Below are 17,984 nucleotides of genomic sequence, written 5' to 3'. Positions count from 1 at the left end.
TGTTCTATTCTGAATAAAATATGGAATTTTGAAACTTCCACATCATTGCATTCCGTTTTTATTTACAATTTGCACTTTGTCCCAACTTTTTTGGAATCGGGGTTGTAACAAACAACTTACCATTCATTCATTATTCATTCATTCAATCAAGTTCAGTAGAAACTTTATCCCAGTTTGGGTTGCAGTAGATCCAGAGCCTATCCCTGGAATACTGGGTGTGAAGCAGGAATATGGATCATGCACACAGATATTCATACCAATTTATCTTAGCCAGGTGGAGTTGTGGAAGGAGAGAAGACATAGACAGCAACCGATAGCAGAAATCCCATCAGCACCACCACCAGATTCAACATTTACCTGCAGCAATTGCAAGAGAGAATACCGGTCTCAGATTGGTTCAGACTAAACCAGAGGCATCATCATCATCATCATTGTGGGGACACCATGGCCTAATGGTTAGAGAAGCAGCTTTGGGGCCAAAAGGTTGCTGGCTTGATTCCCCAGACCAGCAGGAATAGCTGAAGTGCCACTGAGCAAGGCACCTAACCCCCAGGCTGCTCTGGGTACACTACACTGTACGTCGGTCTGGATAAGAGCGTCTGCTAAATGCCTGTAATGTAATACAAGGTCTTTAGAGACAGAAGATACCCAACATCATTTTAGCCAGTCCACCTCCAGGCATGTTTTTGGGAGATAGGGAGAACCAAGAGGAAACCCATGAGGACACAGACAGAACATGTATAGAAACTCAAACCAGGCTATTGTATTCACTCTGGGGCATTAAAGCACAAGTTTGAACTGTCTGGTTTCCAGAAGTGATAGAAGTACAAACACAATTCTTTACTCAAGTAGAATTGAAACACACATCTAAATAAATACTCTCGTAAAACTTGAAGTACACCTTCAGAGTCTTCACTCAGCGAGAAAGGTGTACATTTCAAATATGCTTAAAGTATGAAAGTAAAAGCAAAAGAAAGATTAAAAAGAAAATGTTTTGTTTGTTAAATCACACACTGACTTTAGTTGCTGATGGCAAGTTCGAGCCTTTTTCACCAATGAACCAAGGAATGTGGGAAAACAGTAGTTAAGAATGACTAACAGCTTTATTCCACGTCTCTCAAATGTTAGCTAGCATATAGATGCGTTTTTAACGCATTTATCATCAACACTCTAAACAATACGAGTGAATTTTATCTTTATTATTGAATAACAAAGGCTGTTATTTTGTGTGAATTCTTATACAAGAACATTAATTCACATTAAATTTAATCTCTGCCGACGTTGTGGGTCTCCACTGGCCGGTCAATGCGATAAACAAACTCTGCGGGTAGAAAGTATCCCAGGTATTCCACTGTGCTTGGTGTGGTGTCTATGTAGTAATGACCTCCTTCACCATGATGACTGAAGACATGAGTATGTTCCACCCTCAGATCCAAACCCTGTTTAGAGACAAATGGACAATCAGTAAAGAAAAGTGTTGTTACAGGAAAATAATCCATGATGCAGCGGTGTGAGGTTGCCTGATGACAAGTGGAGTTACTGTTACCAATCTGAAGTTAAATATTTCTAGATAATAATATTTTATTCCTTTTATACCATGGCAATTTGCCATCACGAACATTTTTCTACATGTATTAATTAAAAGGTGCTGACTGCAAAGTCATCTGAATTTTTCAAAAAAATTTTATTGTGCATGGCATTTTCCTATGTCTCGCAAGAACAATATCATGTGGATGAGATGTGATCATTTTGATGTCCTGAGGGTCGCTTTTCTCCGTTTTGGGACCATTTTCCTACCTCTTGAGGTAAACAGCACGGCCCTATGGAAACAGCCGAACACGAGGAGCTTTAACTAATTAGCATAACTATGTAACCAGGTCACGCCAAGATGGCAACACATGGAAAACATCGTGACTCTGCATCGACCATCGAGTTTTGAGCCTCAGGTATGTAATTTGTGGTTGACATTCGCGAATAGATCCGTGAAATAAAAGACAAATATATCTTTTCTCTGTTACTGCTTTTGTGTTATCGTTTCCTTCTCTGTAAGATCAAAACATTCGGTGTATAACTCCATACTCGCCACCGTGGAGTCGACCAATCAGAATCAAGCAATCAACAGTGCTGTGGTATAACTGACCATAACATCTTACTGAAGAAAATCTTTTAGAAATAATATCCAGAACGTTTAACAGATACTCACTGGATCTTTGGACACCATGACGGACTGACAGATGAGAGGAGCGCTGATTTCAAAATGTTTTAGCCAGTTGTTTACATCTTCATTAGTATTCAGGGGGCATGAGGAAAACTCTCGTGGCTACAATTAAAAAGATGGGTCATGTACCTTTATGAACAGTTTATCTTAATTTAAAGATAACTGACAGTTTAGAAAGAAATACCCAAACTTAAACTTCATTATTTATTTATTACCATGATGTGGATCTTGGCCTTCCCTTTCTGGATAAGGAAAGTCCCTCCAAGTGCAATGCTTTTATCACCATAGTGTTCCTCCATCGTCTTCCTCATACAGCTGACAAGACTGTCCTCTCCTGTCCTCCTGCTGGCTCGGACCTCCATGACCTGTGAGCAGGCATCTTTTCACCATTAGTTACTCATTCAGGTCTGTAAATTTGCTGTAGTTATTCATTCATTCCGCAATCAAAAGTCAATACTGTTTTCTGTGTAGGTAGCAGGTCGAGTAACCTCATCTTATCATCTCTAGCTGCTTTATCCTGTTCTACAGGGTCGCAGGCAAGCTGGAGCCTATCCAACTGACTACGGGTGAAAGGCGGGGTACACCCTGGACAAGTCACCAGGCCATCACAGGGCTGTCGAGTAACCTTATTAATTAAAACTCTCGGTAACATTCTGTTTGTCATCCTTGCTCATGTACAAATGTTTGCTCATTAGCTATATTACATAACAAGAATGCCATCTAGAATTGTATTTGTTTTTCTTTAACATCTGGCTTTGCCATCTGCTTCTGGTGTTTCCTAATGATGTGCAATAGGCTAATAGTAAAAAGCCAAATGCCTCTAATTTGATTTTATACTCATCCAGTCACACTATAAACACTTTGAAGTTCATGTCTGCGCAATGATTTATTGATCAAGATGCCCTATCCCTACTTCCACCCTTCACAAGCCAATGGAAGCCTACTGGCTCCAGTCCCGAGTCCATTTGGCGCCCATGTACGAGATTTTCTGGTTCTGAAAAGCTTTCTCCTGCCAAGACTTAGTACCTCCAAGGTGTTGCTAGAAAATGTTTAGCCCTGGGTTACTGGAGCGTTTAATACAAGATGTGTCCAAGACATTATTTGTCTGGCTGTTGGTTGGTTTGGTTGCTTGGGCTAGATTAGATTAGATAAAACTTTATTGATCCCTTTGGGAGGGTTCCCTCAGGGAAATTAAGATTCCAGCATCATCATTACAGATAAACAGAGAAAAGAAATAGAGAAAAACTTCTAGATAAATTAAAATAAATTAAGTATTTACATATACAAATATAAAAGAATAAGATATGGGGAAGAGAGGAAGGGGGAGGGGGAGAAGTGGGGTTAGGGTGTGTGTGTGGGGGGGGGGGGGGGGGGAGGAAGCAGGAAAGATATTGCACTTTATATTGCACATTATATTGCACATTGTCCAGTATTGCTTATTGTTAGGCTAGGCTACTGCTCCTTCCCGTCCTCTGTCCTCCTGTTACCCCTCCTCCCCCCCAGAGAGGAGTTGTACAGTCTGATGGCGTGAGGGACAAAGGAGTTTTTGAGTCTGTTAGTCCTGCACTTGGGAAGGAGCATTCTGTCACTGAACAGGCTCCTCTGGTTGCTGATGATGGTGTGCAGAGGGTGACTGGCATCGTCCATGATGTTCAATAGTTTGTCCGTAGTCCTCTTCTCTGCCACCGTCACCAGAGAGTCCAGCTTCATGCCGACCACAGAGCCGGCCCGCCTGATCAGTTTGTCCAGCCTGGATGTGTCCTTCTTGGATGTGCTGCCCCCCCAGAACCGGGTTTTCTGTTTCCACTGACAAAGAACTGGCTCTGGGGCCAGAAAAAACGGTTCCAGGCTAGCACCAACTCTCTGCTGGGCCAGAGGAAAGAACCGCTTACGTCAGCGGTGGGGCGGAGTTGTTAAGACCAACAACAATAACAAGACCGCGAAAGATCGCCATTTTTAAGCGACGAGAGGCAGCAGCTGTACAAACGCGAAGTCATCCATTATTATTATTGTTCTTGTTGTTGCTGCTGCTTCTTCCGTGTTGTTTTTGCTTCGATATTCGCGCCAAGGTTTATGCAAACGTAGCGACGTAACTGACGTATACAACGACGTAACTGACGTATACAGCGACGTAACTGACGTGGCTTCCCTTAGCACCGCGAGCTTTGGAAAAGCAAACTGGTTCTCAGCTGGCTTGCAAGTTGAATGAGTTGTGAACCAACACCAGCCCCGAACCAGCCCTGGAACTGATTTGGTGGAAAAGGGGTAACAGCAAAGTCCCTCACCAGGCTCCTATACTCCTCCTCTCTGTTGTCACTGATCCACCCAACGATGGCTGTGTCATCGGCAAACTAATTGACTGGTTTGTTTTGGCTGTTTGATAGTTGGTTTGTTCATCTTCAGTCACCGCTTTATCCTGATCAAAGCAGCGATGGATCCGGAGCCTATCCCAGGAATATTGGGTGTGAAGTTGGAATACACCCCGGATGGGACTCCAGTCCATTGCAGGGCACCAAGGACAAACACATTTACACACACTTTCACACTCGGGGGCAATTTAGCATAACCAATTGTCCTACCGCCCTGTGATGACCTGGCGACTTGTCCAGGGTGTACCCCGCCTTTCGCCCGTAGTCAGCTGGGATAGGCTCCAGCTTGCCTGCGACCCTGTAGAACAGGATAAAGCGGCTAGAGATAATGAGATGAGATGAACTGTCCTACCAGCTTGTTTTTGCGAGGAAAACCCAAAGGAAACCCAAACAGATGCAAGGAGAACTTGTGAAATTTCACAAAGACAGTAACCTGAGCTCAGGGTCAAACCGGAGACCCTGGAGATGTGAGATGGCCACACTACCTGCTTCACCACCATGTCATCCAGAATTTTGTGTCAGAACCCTGCACGTTTATTGAATAAAAAGTGTCCGTGTCTGACTCACCTTCCCAGGCTGACCCTCACATGCGTACAGGTTCGCTAGAAGCCCAAAGTCGCAGTCGCAGAACCTGTCGCTGTATTTCTCCTGCAGACATTTCCCATCTGCTGGGTTGATGGAGGCGAAGTAGCTGGCATTGACGGCAGGTTTGCCTTCATGCGCCGTCAACACCAGAGGCATCAGCTTTGAAACATAACATAGCAATAAGGAAGAAATGTTGCCTATTCCACCCTGCATTACTCTACATAGTATAAAGTGGTTACGTAAATTGTCATTACCTCTGCATTCATTCCGACAGTTTTTGATGACACAGCACCAGCACCAAGAATAAATGCCCCAGGCAGCTCCAACTCCTTGGCTATAGTGTTCATATTATACACCTTGGATGATTATAAAATAATTTGTGCTCATTTATTAACCAAGTTATGCCATGAAACGCAAACAGATAATTATTCAAGATTTAGGTCTACTAACTTTGTCCACTTGAACCAGTGGGACCAAGTAGGGGACACCACCAACATCAGTAATGCGAGGGTTACCACACAGGCCTATGGAAGGAGAAGGAGAAAACAGGAAAAGAAAAGCATTTTGTGGAAATCTTAATCTTGTGAATTTCTAAATGAAAATTTTCCTCGAAAATGACCAGGCTTCCAAAGGGACCATTCACAGACTCATTTACTTGTGCGCTCCTTCGCCATAAACATATGTCGCTTCTCCACCAGCCGGTCTTCTTTGGCACACCAGTTGCATACGAGTCTTCATTTTATTGCATCCTTTTCAACACTTTCCACCTGTTATTAACATTAGATTACATCCGCCCTAATAACTAGTAACGTCAACAAAGCAACAACTGAAATACATATCTAGGTAGAGCTAGATAGTGCACTAGCTAGGTAATTAGCTGATTGTTCATTTTTATGTTATCCCAGGTTTCACAAAACAATAGCAAACAATAAAACAATGACATAAAATAAAACTATTGTTAGCCAATTCAATAAGACACAAAGGAAAAAGTAAACAAAACAAAAAATACCTATAGAAACAAAAAATTGTTCTTAGCGATTTTTCCCAAGTGGCCTAGTAGTTAACGTGTCCGCCTCTCAATCAGAAGTTCTATTCACTGTTGGGTCATACCAAAGACCATCATAAAAATGGTGCCTACAAAGCACGCTGCAATACAGATGCGAGTGGGGAGTCAAACTCTCGCAGTTACCAAAGGACTAGCCCCGCACTGTAACCCTAGCTATGTAATATATGCGAGAGGCCAAGGGCTACGAAACGGAGATCGGCGCCACCAAAAGCGCCATGAATGGTGCGGGAAGGACTTTGATTTTCCCCGATTCAATTAGATTTTTCTGGTGTTATTTTTCTAAATAAATTATGTGAAATAGCAGTTTATAAGTGTTGATTGATATTCACTTACATGACCCAAATGGTACAGTACCTTCGTGTACCGTCGCAGACCAATTAGGACCAAGGCAAAACTCTGCACACCTGGGGGTAATAAGAATAGCTAATCCATGTACAGGCATGTTTTGGGGAATTTAAGGTGGCTCCGGGGACTTGGGGCATAAAACTGCTCTGGTTATATTTCACATGCATAATACAACGCTGTTTCCAAAAAAAGTTGAGATGTGGCGTAAATTGTAAATAAAAACAGAATGTGAAGGTTTGCAAATCATGGAAACCCTGTATTTCGTTGAAACTAGCACAAAGACAACATATCAAATGTTGAAATTGAGAAATTGTTTTTTTTGTTTGTTTTTTTTTGAAAAATATATGCTCATTTTGAATTTGACGCCAGCAACAAGTTTCAAAATAGTTGCGTCAGGGGAAACAAAAGACTGGAAAGGTTGTATAATGGGAAAAAAAAAACAAATAATTAATTTGGTTAATTGGCAACAGGTCAATAAAATGATTGGGTAGAAAAAGAGCATCCCAGAGAGGCGGAGTCTCTCAGAAATAAAGATGGGGGGGGCGTCGTGGCTCAGGTGGTTAAGGCACCATATCATGAATGCGGGCGACCCGGGTTCGATTCCGGCCCGAGGTCATTTCCCGATCCCTTCCCGTCTCTCTCTCTCCCGCTCATTTCCTGTCTCTACACTGTCCTATCCAATAAAGGTGCAAAAAGCCCAAAAAAATATCTTAAAAAAAAAAAAAGAAATAAAGATGGGGAGGGGTCCTCAATGTAAAACTGCAAAGAATTTGGGGATCACATCATCTATGGTACATAATATTAAAAGATTCAGAGAATCTGGAGAAATCTCTGTATGCAAGAGACAAGGCTGAAAACTGACATTGGATGCCTGTGATCTTCAGGCCCTCAGGCGACACTGCATTAAAAGCAGATACGTGTCTGTCGTGGAAATCACTGTATGGGCTCAGGAACACTTCAGAAAACCATCGTCTGTGAAAACAGTTCATTACTGCAGCCACAAATGCAAGTTAAAACCAGATATAAACAATATTCAGAAACACTGCCACCTTTTCTGGGCCTGAGCTCTTTTATGATGGACTGAGGCGAAGTGGAAAACTGTCCCGAGGTCTGACGAATCAAAAGTAGAAATTCTGGGGGCGTCGTGGCTCAGGTGTATAAGGCGCCATACCATAAATCCAGGGACCCGGGTTCGATTCCGACCCGAGGTCATTTCCCGATCCCTCCCCGTCTCTCTCTCCCGCTCATTTCCTGTCTCTACACTGTCCTATCCAATAAAGGTGAAAAAGCCCAAAAAAATATATTAAAAAAAAAAAAGTAGAAATTCTTTTTAGAACTCATGGACATCACATCCTCCAGGCTAAAGAGGAGAGGAACCATCTGGCTTGTTATCAGTGCACAGTTTAAAAGCCAGCATCTGTGATGGTATGAGGGGGCATTAGTGCACATGACATGGGTAGCTTGTACATCTGGGAAGGTGCCAATAATGCTGAATGATATATACACGTTTCAGAGCAATATGCTGCCATCCAGACAAACACTTTTTCAGGGAAGGCCTTCCTTCTTTCAGCAAGAGAATGCCAAACTGCTTTCTACACGCATTACAACTGCATGGCTCTGTAGTAAAAGAGTCCAGGTGCTAAATTGGCCTGCCTGCAGTCCAGACCTGTCTCCCATTTAAAACATTTGGTGCATTATGAAACGTAAAATATGACAAAGGAGACGCTGAACTGTTGAGCAACTGAAATTGTACATCATGCAAGAATGGGGCAACATTTCTCTTTCAAAACTACAGCAACTGGTAAATATGCCCCCGTCCCAGCTTTTTTGAAATGTGTTGCTGGCATCAAATTCAAAATGAGCATATATTTTTCAACAAACAATACTGTGGCAGCGGGGGCGTGGTCAAGCGCCGGTCTGTGACAGGAGGGTGGAGCCGGGGAAGGTGAGTGGCAGAATCGCGACACCTGAGGATAATTAACCTGTTTGTGTGTGTGTTTTCCCAGTAACCGCTCCCTATTTAAGGAGGCAGAGAGAGAGGAGAGGGAGCGCAACCCGGGACCAGACAAGTGTGCGTGTGTGTGTGTATGGAAGGAAATATTTAGACTGAAAAGTTGGTAAAATAAATAATTTATCTGCCTCCAAGCTTTGTCCTGCCGTCCTCTGTGCTCCACCCACACTCGAAACTCGCTACAGTGGTGCCAAAACCCGGGAAAAAGGTGGAGCACCAACACAGCAGCCCCATGGAATCCTCCCCGTTCACGGACTTGGTCCACGCCCTCGCCACGGCTCAGCAGAGCCAGCACCAGGCACTTGTCACGCTCCGAAAGGAGCAGGAGCGCCGCTTCGAAGCCCTAGTGCTGGCCCAGCAGGAAGCTCGAGAGGCGTTCCGGCGTCTCCTCGCGGCGGCGGGGTCCACCAGCGCCCCGGCCGCGGGCCCGTCTCCCCTCACCGTGACCAAGATGGGCCCGCAGGACGACCCCGAGGCTTTCATCACATTGTTTGAGCAGGTCGCCGAAGCCTCGGGGTGGCCGATGGAGCAGCGCGCGGCGCGCCTCCTCCCCCTCCTGACGGGAGAGGCGCAGCTGGCCGCACTACAGCTCCCCGCCGACCGCAGGCTGGCCTACGCTGATCTTCGCCGGGCTGTCCTCCAGCGCGTGGGGCGCACGCCGGAGCAGCAGCGCCAGCGCTTCCGCGCGCTGCGGATGGAGGAAGTCGGCAGCCCGTTCGCATTCGGCCAGCAGCTCCGGGACGCCTGCTGGCGGTGGCTAAGGGCCGAAGATCGCGACGCCGAGGGAATCATCGACCAGGTGGCGCTGGAACAGTTCATCGCCCGCTTACCAGCCGGAACCGCGGAGTGGGTCCAGTGCCACCACCCGGCGTCGCTGGATCAGGCCGTGGGACTGGCGGAAGATCATCTGGCGGCTGTTCCGGCGGCAGGACAGCGGACGTCATCAGCTTCTCTCTCGTCTTCTCTCTCTCTTTCTCTCCCCCCTCCTCCCGCGTCCCGTCCTCTCCCCATTCCCCCACCGCAGAGGCGGGGGCCGGCTCCACCCCAGCCGGCCCGCCGCACCCATGGTGCCCTCCCGTTTCTCCCTTCTGTGTCTGTCTCTCCCCCCCTTCAGGTGAGTGAGCCCAAGAACACAGCTGCAGAGGGAAGGCCCGGGCCGGTCTGCTTGCGCTGCGGGGAACCGGGCCACCTGCAGCAACAGTGTGCAGCGATGGAAGTGGGGGCGGTGGTGCGGATCCCCGACGCGCCAGAGGCTGCCCTTGATCGGGCCGGAGCGTATCGCATACCGGTAAGTGTACAAGGGGCTACATATCAGGCGTTGGTGGATTCAGGTTGCAATCAGACCTCAATCCGCCAAAGCCTGGTGCAAGACGAGGCATTGGGGGGAGCACAAGGGGTGAAGGTGTTGTGTGTGCACAGGGATATTCACAGCTACCCGTTGGTGTCGGTCCACATACATTTCAGAGGGGAAAAATCGATAGTGAAGGCGGCGGTTAATCCTCGCCTTACCCACTCTTTGATTTTGGGGACTGATTGGCCGGGATTTCGGGGTTTAATGGCACGCCTAGTAAAGAGTGGGTCCTGCCAGTTGACAGGGGAGGGTCCCGGTGTCACTTTGGCTGGAGCTGCGGTCGCAGAGCCGTCTACGTCATCTCCGCGACAAAGTGAGGTGCCACCGGCCCCTCCTCTTTCTATTGGGGAATCCCTCGCGGATTTCCCACTGGAACAATCGCGAGACGAGACTCTGCGACACGCGTTTGACCAAGTGAGAGTAATCGATGGTCAGACGCTCCAGCCGAACGCCACCCCGTCCTTCCCCTATTTTTCCATTTTGAAGGATAGGTTATACCGAGTGACGCAGGACACTCAGACAAAAGAGCGAGTCACCCAATTGTTAATTCCAAAGAGCCGCCGGGAATTGGTATTCCAGGCGGCTCACTTTAATCCCATGGCTGGACACCTCGGGCAGGATAAGACACTCGCCCGGATAATGGCCCGATTCTATTGGCCGGGGATTCGCGGCGACGTCCGTAAGTGGTGTACGGCGTGCCGCGAATGCCAGTTAGTAAATCCAGCGGCCGTTCCAAAAGCGCCCTTGCGCCCCCTACCATTAATCGAGACCCCGTTCGAAAGAATTGGGATGGATCTCGTCGGGCCATTAGATCGGTCAACACGAGGGTACCGCTTTATATTGGTTCTGGTGGACTATGCAACACGATACCCGGAAGCGGTGCCTCTTCGCAATATCTCAGCACGCAGTATTGCGGAGGCCCTCTTCCACGTCATCTCCCGGGTTGGAATCCCGAAAGAGATTCTGACTGACCAAGGCACCTCGTTTATGTCACGGACACTGAGCGAACTGTATGGGCTACTGGGTATTAAGCCGATCCGCACCAGCATGTATCACCCACAGACAGACGGTTTAGTTGAACGGTTCAATCGCACCCTCAAGAACATTATCAAAAAATTCTTAAGTGAGGACGCACGTAACTGGGATAAGTGGCTCGAACCCTTGTTGTTTGCAGTGCGAGAGGTCCCCCAAGCCTCCACGGGGTTCTCCCCGTTTGAATTATTATATGGGCGTAAGCCGCGCGGCATCTTAGATGTCCTGCGGGAAAATTGGGAGGAGGGACCTTCACAGAGCAAAAACGAAATTCAGTACGTTATGGATCTGCGCGCAAAACTCCACACGCTCACCCACCTAACTCAGGAGAATTTGCGGCAGGCCCAGGAACGGCAAGCCCGCCTGTACAACAAGGGCACGCGCCTTAGAGAGTTCACTCCGGGAGATAAGGTACTCGTCCTGTTGCCCACGTCGAGCTCCAAATTAATCGCCAAGTGGCAAGGACCCTTTGAGGTCACATGGCGAGTCGGGGACGTCGACTATGAGGTTAGGCGAACGGACAGGGAGGGGGCGCTACAGATCTACCACCTCAATCTGCTGAAACTCTGGAACGAGGAGGTCCCCGTGGCGTTGGTGTCGGTAGTTCCGGAGAAGGCGGAGCTGGGGCCGGAGGTCCAAAAAGGGTCATTGGCAACACGTACCTCTCCGGTCCCCTGTGGAGACCACCTCTCCCCGACCCAACTCACGGAGGTCGCCCAGTTGCAGGCCGAGTTTTCGGATGTGTTCTCGCCCCTGCCCGGTCGCACTAATCTCATAGAACACCACATAGAGACGCCCCCGGGGGTGGTAGTGCGGAGCCGTCCTTATAGATTACCCGAACACAAAAAAAAGGTGGTTCGGGAAGAACTTCAGGCCATGCTTGAAATGGGCATCGTCGAGGAGTCCCACAGTGACTGGAGCAGCCCGGTGGTCTTGGTTCCCAAGGCCGACGGCTCGGTCCGGTTCTGTGTGGACTATAGAAAAGTCAATGCGGTGTCTAAATTCGATGCGTACCCAATGCCTCGTATTGATGAGCTGCTCGATCGACTAGGCATGGCTCGCTTTTACTCGACACTGGATTTAACGAAGGGATATTGGCAGATCCCCTTGACTCCATTATCCCGAGAGAAAACGGCCTTTTCCACACCGTTCGGCTTACACCAGTTCGTCACACTTCCTTTTGGGCTGTTTGGGGCGCCCGCTACGTTTCAGCGGCTGATGGACCGGGTCCTCCGGCCCCACGCCACCTATGCGGCCGCTTACCTAGATGATATCATCATTTATAGTAATGATTGGCAGCGGCACCTACAACACCTGAGGGCTGTCCTTAGGTCGCTGAGGCGGGCGGGACTCACTGCCAACCCGAAGAAGTGTGCGATTGGGCGGGTGGAAGTACGGTATCTGGGCTTCCACTTGGGCAACAGGCAGGTGCGTCCCCAAATTAATAAGACGGCAGCGATTGCGGCCTGCCCGAGGCCCAAGACCAAAAAGGGGGTGAGGCAGTTCCTGGGGCTGGCTGGCTACTATCGTAGGTTTATACCTAATTATTCAGACGTCACCAGCCTGCTGACTGACCTCACTAAAAAGGGGGCACCAGATCCGGTCCAGTGGACGGAGCAGTGCCAGCGGGCTTTCTCTGAGGTAAAGGCTGCACTGTGTGGGGGGCCACTTTTACACTCCCCTGACTTCTCTCTCCCTTTTGTGTTGCAGACCGATGCGTCGGACAGAGGGCTGGGGGCCGTTTTGTCCCAGCAGGTGGAGGGGGAGGACCGCCCGGTCCTGTACATCAGCCGGAAGCTGTCAGTGGGTGAGGGGCGCTATAGCACAATTGAAAAAGAGTGCCTGGCGATTAAGTGGGCGGTCCTCGCCCTCCGTTACTACCTGCTGGGGCGCTCTTTCACTCTCTGTTCGGACCACGCGCCCCTCCAGTGGCTCCACCGCATGAAGGATGCCAACGCACGGATCACCCGTTGGTATCTGGCACTCCAACCCTTCAACTTCAAGGTGGTCCACAGGCCGGGGGCGCAGATGGTCGTGGCGGACTTCCTCTCCTGTCAGGGGGGGGGGGGGGGGGGGGGGGAGTCGGCTGCGGGCCGGACGAGCGCCCGGCCTGAGTCGGGCGGTGGGGGTATGTGGCAGCGGGGGCGTGGTCAAGCGCCGGTCTGTGACAGGAGGGTGGAGCCGGGGAAGGTGAGTGGCAGAATCGCGACACCTGAGGATAATTAACCTGTTTGTGTGTGTGTTTTCCCAGTAACCGCTCGCTATTTAAGGAGGCAGAGAGAGAGGAGAGGGAGCGCAACCCGGGACCAGACAAGTGTGCGTGTGTGTGTATGGAAGGAAATATTTAGACTGAAAAGTTGGTAAAATAAATAATTTATCTGCCTCCAAGCTTTGTCCTGCCGTCCTCTGTGCTCCACCCACACTCGAAACTCGCTCCAAATACAATTTCTCAATTTCAACATTTGAGATGTTGCCACTGTACTATTTTCAATAAAATATCAGGTTTCCATGATTTGCAAATCATCTCATTCTGTTTTTATTTATGTTTTATGCAGCGTCCCAACTTTTTGGGAATTAGGGTTGTATCATTTGAAAAACCGCGCACCACATCACATCTATAAAACTTGTATGTTAAAGGAGCAGTGTGTAATGTTCAGAGCCATCTGCCTGTAAGTACCTGTGTGGCAAATTTGCAAAAATACTGTACTTGAAAAGCCTTCCAACTTTCCTTCAACCAATACATAAGCAGCTCTGAGCTAATTCTCAAGTTGAATAAATTAGTAAGCATCACTGCATGGTAATATTGTGAATCATAGTTTTATAAGAGATCTTTGGAGATAGAAGGTACAGTGGTGCTTGAAAATTTGTGAACCCTTTAGAATTTTCCATATTTCTGCATAAATATGACCTAAAAGATCATCAGATTTTCACACAAGTCTTAAAAGTAGAAAAAGAGAACCCAGTTAAATAAATGAGACAAAAATATTCTAACTGGTCATTTATTTATTGAGGAAAATGATCCAATATTACAAAACTGTGAGTGGCAAAAGTATGTGAATCTCTAGGATTAGCAGTTAATTTCAAGGTGAAATTAGAGTCAGGTGTTTTCAATCAATGGGATGACAATCAGGTGTGAGTGGGCACCCTGTTTTATTTAAAGAACAGGGATCTATCAAAGTCTGATCTTCACAACACATGTTTGTGGAAGTGGATCATGGCACGAACAAAGGAGCTTTCTGAAGACCTCAGAAAAAGCATTGTTGATGCTCATCAGGCTGGAAAAGGTTACAATACCATCTCGAAAGAGTTTGGACTCCACCAATCCACAGTCAGACAGATTGTGTAAAAATGGAGGAAATTCAAGACCATTGTTACCCTCCCCAGGAGTGGTCGACCAACAAAGATCACTCCAAGAGCAAGGCATGTAATAGTCGGTGAGGTGACAAAGGACCCCAGGGTAACTTCTAAGCAACTGAAGGCCTCTCTCACAATGGCTAATGTTAAATGTTCATGAGTCCACCATCCAGAGAACACTGAACAACAATGGTGTGCATGGCAGGGTTGCAAGGAGAAAGCCACTGCTCTCCAAAAATAACATTGCTGCTCGTCTGCAGTTTGCTAAAGATCACATGGACAAGCCAGAAGGCTATTGGAAAAATGTTTTGTGGACGGATGAGACCAAAATAGAACTTTTGGGTTTAAATGAGAAGTGTTATGTTTGGAGAAAGGAAAACACTGCATTCCAGCATAAGAACCTTATCCCATCTGTGAAACATGGTGGTGGTAGTATCATGGTTTGGGCCTGTTTTGCTGCATCTGGGCCAGGACGGCTTGCCATCATTGGTGGAACAATGAATTCTAAATTATACCAGCAAATTCTAAAGGAAAATGTCAGGACATCTGTCCATGAACTGGATCTCAAGAGAAGGTGGGTCATGCAGCAAAGACAATGACCCTAAGCACACAAGTCGTTCTACCAAAGAATGGTTAAAGAAGAATAAAGTTAATGTTTTGGAATGGCCAAGTCAAAGTCCTGACCTTAATCCAATCGAAATGTTGTGGAAGGACCTGAAGCGAGCAGTTCATGTGAGGAAACCCACCAACATCCCAGAGTTGAAGCTGTTCTGTACGGAGGAATGGGCTAAAATTCCTCCAAGCTGGTGTGCAGGACTGATCAACAGTTACCGGAAACGTTTACTTGCAGTTATTGCTGCACAAGGGCCTCACACCAGATACTGAAAGCAAAGGTTCACATACTTTTGCCACTCACAGATATGCAATATTGGATCATTTTCCTCAATAAATAAATGACCAAGTATAATATTTTTGTCTCATTTGTTTAACTGGGTTCTCTTTATCTACTTTTAGGACTTGTGTGAAAATCTGACGTTGTTTTAGGTCGTATTTATGCAGAAATATAGAAAATTCAAAAGGGTTCACAAACTTCCAAGCACCACTATATCCTTGACTTGCAAGTGACCTCAAAGCAAAATAGAAACCCAGATCTCGGCCATGTTGGTGGAGATACAAATGCGGGGTCAAGCGACATTCCATACAAAACATAGTCACACGTGCGAAACTCTCTTTGTTTTTTCACTGCTTTAAGCGTTCTTTTAGCTCTGCCATATCTTTGTGCTGTATATGGTTGCGGTCACAACAGTACTCGTGACCGTGGCACGTTCTGATTTTTTACAATTCCGTCCGTGATTTGGAAAGAGGGCGAGGAAACTCTGAGGCTTAGTACGGAGAGGAGACGAGCACGGATGAACAACATCAGCAGGGCTGATCTAACAGAGGCGAAAACCAATAAGGCTCGTGTTTGCAGTGATCATTTTATCTCAGGTGAGATTCAAAAGCTTTCTCGATAATATCATGGAAGAACTTTATTTCGTGTTGCTAGAATTTTGCTATAAAATGAGCGTTCTCTTGACGTGATTCACTCGGTCACTGTTATAATTTTAACATGTGTATTACTATTTCGCTTCAAGGAGCGCCAGCAAAATTATACGATAGAAACAATCCAGACTGGGCACCCACTCAGAACATGGGCTATGTTTCGTCCAAGGTTGGACTTGATTCTTCGGTAGCCAAACCAGATAGAACGCGATATCTGGGTACTTGATGGTCAGTAGAAGCATCTTCAGAAAAGTCTGACTTTTTTAAATAAAATAGGTCAAAACCACACATATCTAGCTTCTCTTTGTATCGAATCTTCACTTCAAATCGTGGTAATAGTGAGAAAATTCAGCAATGTTTACAGACACGCTTTCAGCGGCTGCCATCCTAGTTGCTTTGTATATCCACCATCACGGTGGTCGCTCATGACGTAGCACATTTTTATCATCATGTGGTTGCAAGTCATCTATCGTGATGCAGTGGGTCACAGTGCTGGTTTGAGCCTGGGCTCAGGTTACTGACTGTGCTGCAGGATCTCCTTGTGGCCACATGGGTTTCCTCTGGGTTCTCTGATTTCCTCCCACCTCCTTAAAACATGTCTGGTGGATTTGGTTTTGTTAGATTGTCCCTACAGTGGTGCTTGAAAATTTGTGAACCCTTTAGAATTTTCTATATTTCTGCATAAATATGACCTAAAACATCATCAGATTTTCACACAAGTCCTAAAAGTAGATAAAGAGAACCCAGTTAAACAAATGAGACAAAAATATTATACTTGGTCATTTATTTATTGAGGAAAATGATCCAATATTACATATCTGTGAGTGGCAAAAGTATGTGAACCTTTGCTTTCAGTCTCTGGTGTGACCCCCTTGTGCAGCAATAACGGCAACTAAACGTTTGCGGTAACTGTTGATCAGTCCTGCACACCGGCTTGGAGGAATTTTAGCCCATTCCTCCGTACAGAACAGCTTCAACTCTGGGATGTTGGTGGGTTTCCTCACATGAACTGCTCGCTTCAGGTCCTTCCACATTTCAATTGGATTAAGGTCAGGACTTTGACTTGGCCATTCCAAAACATTAACTTTATTCTTCTTTAACTGTTCTTTGGTAGAACGACTTGTGTGCTTAGGGTCGTTGTCTTGCTGCATGACCCACCTTCTCTTGAGATTCAGTTCATGGACAGATGTCCTGACATTTTCCTTTAGAATTCGCTGGTATAATTCAGAATTCATTGTTCCATCAATGATGGCAAGCCATCCTGGCCCAGATGCAGCAAAACAGGCTCAAACCATGATACTACCACCACCATGTTTCACAGATGGGATAAGGTTCTTATGCTGGAATGCAGTGTTTTCCTTTCACCAAACATAACATTCTCATTTAAACCAAAAAAGTTCTATTTTGGTCTCATCCATCCACAAAACATTTTTCCAATAGCCTTCTGGCTTGTCCACGTGATCTTTAGCAAACTGCAGACGAGCAGCAATGTTCTTTTTGGAGAGCAGTGGCTTTCTCCTTGCAACCCTGCCATGCACACCATTGTTCAGTGTTCTCCTGATGGTGGACTCATGAACATTAACATTAGCCAATGTGAGAGAGGCCTTCAGTTGCTTAGAAGTTACCCTGGGGTCCTTTGTGGCCTCGCCGACTATTACACGCCTTGCTCTTGGAGTGATCTTTGCTGGTCGATCACTCCTGGGGAGGGTAACAATGGTCTTGAATTTCCTCCATTTGTACACAGTCTGTCTGACTGTGGATTGGTGGAGTCCAAACGCTTTAGAGATGGTTTTGTAACCTTTTCCAGCCTGATGAGCATCAACAACGCTTTTTCTGAGGTCCTCAGAAATCTCCTTTGTTCGTGCCACGATACACTTCCACAAACATGTGTTGTAAAGATCAGACTTCGAAAGATCCCTGTTCTTTAAATAAAACAGGGTGCCCACTCACACCTGATTGTCATCCCACTGATTGAAAACACCTGACTCTAATTTCACCTTCAAATTAACTGCTAATCCTAGAGGTTCACATACTTTTGCCACTCATAGATATGTAATACTGGATCATTTTCCTCAATAAATAAATGACCAACTATAATATTTTTGTCTCAT

At 46.6% G+C, this 17,984-nt stretch overlaps 1 protein-coding gene across 2 annotated transcripts in view; it reads right to left on the bottom strand.

Annotated features, from left to right (window-relative positions):
- Positions 1–1,178: 1,178 nt before the first annotated feature.
- Positions 1,179–17,984, bottom strand: part of c28h11orf54 (chromosome 28 C11orf54 homolog) — a 20,409-nt gene continuing 3,603 nt past the window's right edge. The window contains exons 4-9 of one of the 2 annotated variants that reach the window (XM_060912768.1): positions 5,623–5,696; positions 5,427–5,528; positions 5,155–5,331; positions 2,434–2,583; positions 2,204–2,320; positions 1,179–1,439 (exon numbers count right to left, since the gene is read on the bottom strand). In XM_060912768.1, the coding sequence (XP_060768751.1) occupies positions 1,266–1,439; positions 2,204–2,320; positions 2,434–2,583; positions 5,155–5,331; positions 5,427–5,528; positions 5,623–5,696 (794 nt within the window). In that variant the 3' untranslated portion in view covers positions 1,179–1,265. Of the gene's footprint in view, positions 1,440–2,203; positions 2,321–2,433; positions 2,584–5,154; positions 5,332–5,426; positions 5,529–5,622; positions 5,702–17,984 lie in introns of those variants that run through there. The other variant, XM_060912769.1, reaches the window with a different exon arrangement.

Source organism: Neoarius graeffei, chromosome 28 (genome assembly GCF_027579695.1).
Source record: "Neoarius graeffei isolate fNeoGra1 chromosome 28, fNeoGra1.pri, whole genome shotgun sequence".
NCBI lineage: Eukaryota > Metazoa > Chordata > Actinopteri > Siluriformes > Ariidae > Neoarius > Neoarius graeffei.
Note: the sequence above shows the minus strand (reverse complement) of the source record. Positions and strands in the feature narration are given on the sequence as shown.